The sequence below is a fragment of the Chaetura pelagica genome, unplaced genomic scaffold (assembly GCF_000747805.2).
Source record: "Chaetura pelagica isolate M959 unplaced genomic scaffold, ChaPel_1.0 scaffold344, whole genome shotgun sequence".
NCBI classification, from domain to species: Eukaryota; Metazoa; Chordata; class Aves; order Apodiformes; family Apodidae; genus Chaetura; species Chaetura pelagica.
Window position 1 is genome coordinate 4615066 of NW_009953098.1, and position 3895 is coordinate 4618960.

Below are 3895 nucleotides of genomic sequence, written 5' to 3' on the forward strand. Positions count from 1 at the left end.
CAGGAAGAATCACACTGAGTGACCGATATGTTAGGGAGAAATGATCTGGATAAACAGAGGAAAGATAAACCTGTTGCAGCTCACACTCCCTTGCAATTAGGCTAATACATCACCTGCCTGCAACACTGCTACATCTGCCTCCTGATTGAAGGGCAAATACCCTATCAACAGCTGTGCCTGAGCCTGCCTGTCACATGCTGCCTGGTGGCATCCAGGGTGCAGTGCCACAGGGCCACCAGGAGCAGCAGAACTACAGACAGGAGTATTCAAACAGGACTGTCAGCAGCAATGCTCCTCCAGTGCAGCCCAGCACTTTGGGAAAGATGAAACAACAGTTCTCCAAGTAGTTGGTGAAAATTATTAGCTAAGATAAATTTAGGACAACGATATGCTTTTCATTTCTCTTGTAATAAGGAAATCTGTAAGCCCAAAAGTCTGCAAGTAATTTCTGATGTTTTTAAGGAAATGGTACTCTGCACTGCAACACTATCAAAGCATTGAAACAGTCTGAAAGACGTCGTAAACATATGACTTAGCCTAATAATACTTAGGTACTTTTCATAAGATAACACCCATTAAAATCTCACAAGACTGCAATTTGCCTCCATTTTTTTTGCAGTTGTATTCCTTAGTTACTCAAAGTAATTTCTGACAGGGAAACTAGCACTATGCACCGATTATTTTGTTGTAAAACAAAAACACCCTTTACAAAGACTTAAGATGAGAACTACATAAAACTAAAACTAGTTTAAGTTACCTGTAATGAATATTTGACTTTCATTTGAAGTTGTAAGGTAAACTGCACTGGAAGGATTTTCAGAGAGGTCCCGTACCACTCTCATCTGTGTACACACCAAATATGTCACTGCGGAAATAAAAAAACCTGCAGGTTTTTTCTTGATTTTTCAATGATTTTAGAATGTCTAGAGTAACACGCAAGGAATTAATTTTATTAAGTGCTCTAAACAAGACATTTTCATTCTTGTTCCTACAAGTGCTTCAGCATGTACTGAGTCTCTGTTATAGATTAGATTATGTAGATGTAAATAGATTTTAAATTTAATAACTGTGCAAGCAAATTTCAGCATACATATTAGGATTAAAACATTAGATACTTCACCAGCTAGGACATCAAGGAAATAAGCTGTAACAATAGGGATAGTAGATGGCTGTGTTTCTTAAGGAACAAAAGCACAAAACCATGGAAAACCAAAAAATCATGACATGCCACTGCAAAACTTCTAAATAGAGTATAAACTCACTTTTGTTAATATCTCAGTTAAACACTGGAATGGCATTCTTTCCCATTTCCCTAGACCACTCAAGATTAAGGCAGCCATAATCTTAACAGGGTTGTGCAGCTGGTCCTGAATCGTACGTTAAAAAAAAAAAAAAATGCACGTGACACCAGCCAGTGTTAATGTTAATGTAAGGATGAGTGCTTGGAGAAGAGAAAGAAGAGAAGATGAAATACTTTAAGCTCTTTTAAAATCCTTAATGAAGGATTCCTCAGTTTCAAATTCCTCATTCCTAGATCTCATGCAGTAACTGACAGCTGGGTGATGACTGCTGTTTGGCAAAAAATTTTTTATTCAAAGAAATGAAGCTTTTCCAGTTTCACCTCTCCCTTCTTTCAATTTTATTCAATTATTTGTGTCTGTAAAAAATTACTTACAAGACACAAGGACTAATAGATCTGACCAGCTGCCTTCTTGATTTGCCTCTGATGCAAGAGATGTTGCCCCAGGTGCTTCTGTTTGAAATTAATGAGCCCCAGGCCCAGCTGCCCACCTATCTGTTTAGACTAACTGGGAGATTGTGATGAGGGTTACAAATACTTACATTTTAATTTTTTAATTTTTTTTTTTAAATTTCTAATCAGCTGTTTTCTGTCTGGGGAGATAAACCATGCAATTTTTTATTCAGTGGCAATTATACTCAGAATTTGAAATAAGCAACCAACTAGAAAAATACTATAAGTAATAATTAATAAGTATTATAAAGAAAGGAATACTTGGGTGTATATGCTGAAATACATCTGGCTGAGAAGTTGCAAATAATTCCAGGATGAATGGCTGGTTTGAGGTCCCATCAATGGCATGTGCCCAACGATAGAGCCAGAAGTCTTCACCATATTCTATATAAACAAACATTAAGAAAAACATGTAAACATTTATTCAGAAAGTTAAAAATTGCTTGATAAAATTCTGAAAGTAATATTTATAGAAAAACCTCTCTTTCTTGCTCGTTCAGCCCTTCCTACAAATGTCACAAGACCAATAACATCACAGGAATAATTGTTTGGCAAGCCATCCAGTTCAGACCTAAAACCAAAACAGAACAAAAATGTGGTTGATAATAACAAAACATAAAGCTTTCTCAGAAACTTTTCCAAAAACATTTCCACTTAACATTCAGTGTAATGTAATGAATTTACAAAATTCTATTTTACCTTGTAATAAACCTGTATTTAACTTCAGGTAATCCCCACTCTGGCTTAACCATTTCTTCTGGAATGATACTTATTTTAGTAGGAGGATCTCGAACATTAAGACTGATTTCTGACAAGAAAAAAAATAAGTCAGTAACATTTAAGGCATGAATAGAAATTAAAACAAAATGAAAAACAAATGAAACCGAACACCAAAAATCCCCTTAAAAACCCACAAAAACCCCAGAATAAAGTTTCTTAAATTAAGCATTCCAACTTTGTCTCACTGCTTGTGAAATTATTAATCAATTCCTCTGTTTCTTTTTTTCATTCAAATAAAGTAAGGAACTCAGGTACAGCATTCAACAATGCAATTTTATAGCTTGAGCACTGTCAAGACTTTCGATTTAGCCACATGAGCCAATTAGTCCAATCCAGCCAGAAATTTTAAAAACCTGCAACAGAAACTAATACTACAATAGTAATTAGATACAAAGTTCTCTTATGCTATCACGTAATTGTTAGGGTTGGAAAAGACCTCCCAAGATCACGGAGTCAAACCATCACCCAGGAGAAAAAAAACAAACCAAATCAAACCCACAAATACTACCACAACACCCACCATGCCCACTAGAGCATGTCCTGAAATGCCACATCTACACATTTTTTAATACCTCCAGGGAGAGTGACTCCACCACTTCCCAGGGCAGCCCATTCCAGTGCCTGACTATTCTTTCAGTAAATAAATTCTTCCTACTTAGCAACTCAGTGTAATTGATTGCTTTAACCAGCTAACTGAAGAATTTTTGAAGCACTCTCGTGCATGCTTAAAAAAAAACCCTGAAATATTACCCCATATTGGGCATCTACAGAGATATTTCTATTAGTGGAGTAATTAGTGAAGCATTGTATTTCACTTAATCTAAACAAAAAAAACCACATGCAACAGCAGTTGCATAAAATTGATTTTGTAACTGCTCTAGAAATTCTTCTGGATAGTTTGTTCTCTTTTGACTCTCTTCTTACAGGATATATGGGCACAAGGTCCATCAGTGCACAGTACTATGTCCTTTTTAAGTTCATACTATTACAAAATTCTGAGCTTTGTGCTGAAAAAAGAAGATACTGAGCAAAAATTGATACGAATCTAAGTTTAATAATGTCTACAGTTTAGCCATGGTCTGAAAACACACCATGGCACTTTACTATAGACTGGCTTCTAATTCTTCCATTACACATCTATTACTGTTTACAGCTCATTGGCCTCATTTTCTGTTTTGATCTCTTCCGTAACATCTCTACCCCAATAATGCTTGCAGAAATCAGTAGCATAGTGTGAACTGAGCCATTAAAATGAAGTGATTTTGCCCATGTGAGTCACCTCAGATGGCACGTTTTATTGACTTTTTCCAGTATAAAAGTTTTGTGGCAATTATAATGGTTTCCAGAGCTGGCATGCAATCA

The 3895-nt window shown here is 36.0% G+C and overlaps 1 protein-coding gene across 1 annotated transcript in view; it reads right to left on the reverse strand.

The window, feature by feature from the left end:
• The window catches only part of LOC104388351 (chromosome unknown open reading frame, human CXorf57), a 23272-nt gene that overhangs the window by 10617 nt on the left and 8760 nt on the right, over positions 1–3895 (reverse strand). The window contains exons 4-7 of the mRNA XM_009997212.1: positions 2453–2561; positions 2233–2324; positions 2015–2137; positions 758–865 (exon numbers count right to left, since the gene is read on the reverse strand). Coding sequence (XP_009995514.1) covers positions 758–865; positions 2015–2137; positions 2233–2324; positions 2453–2561 — 432 coding nt within the window. The remainder of the gene's footprint in view (positions 1–757; positions 866–2014; positions 2138–2232; positions 2325–2452; positions 2562–3895) is intronic.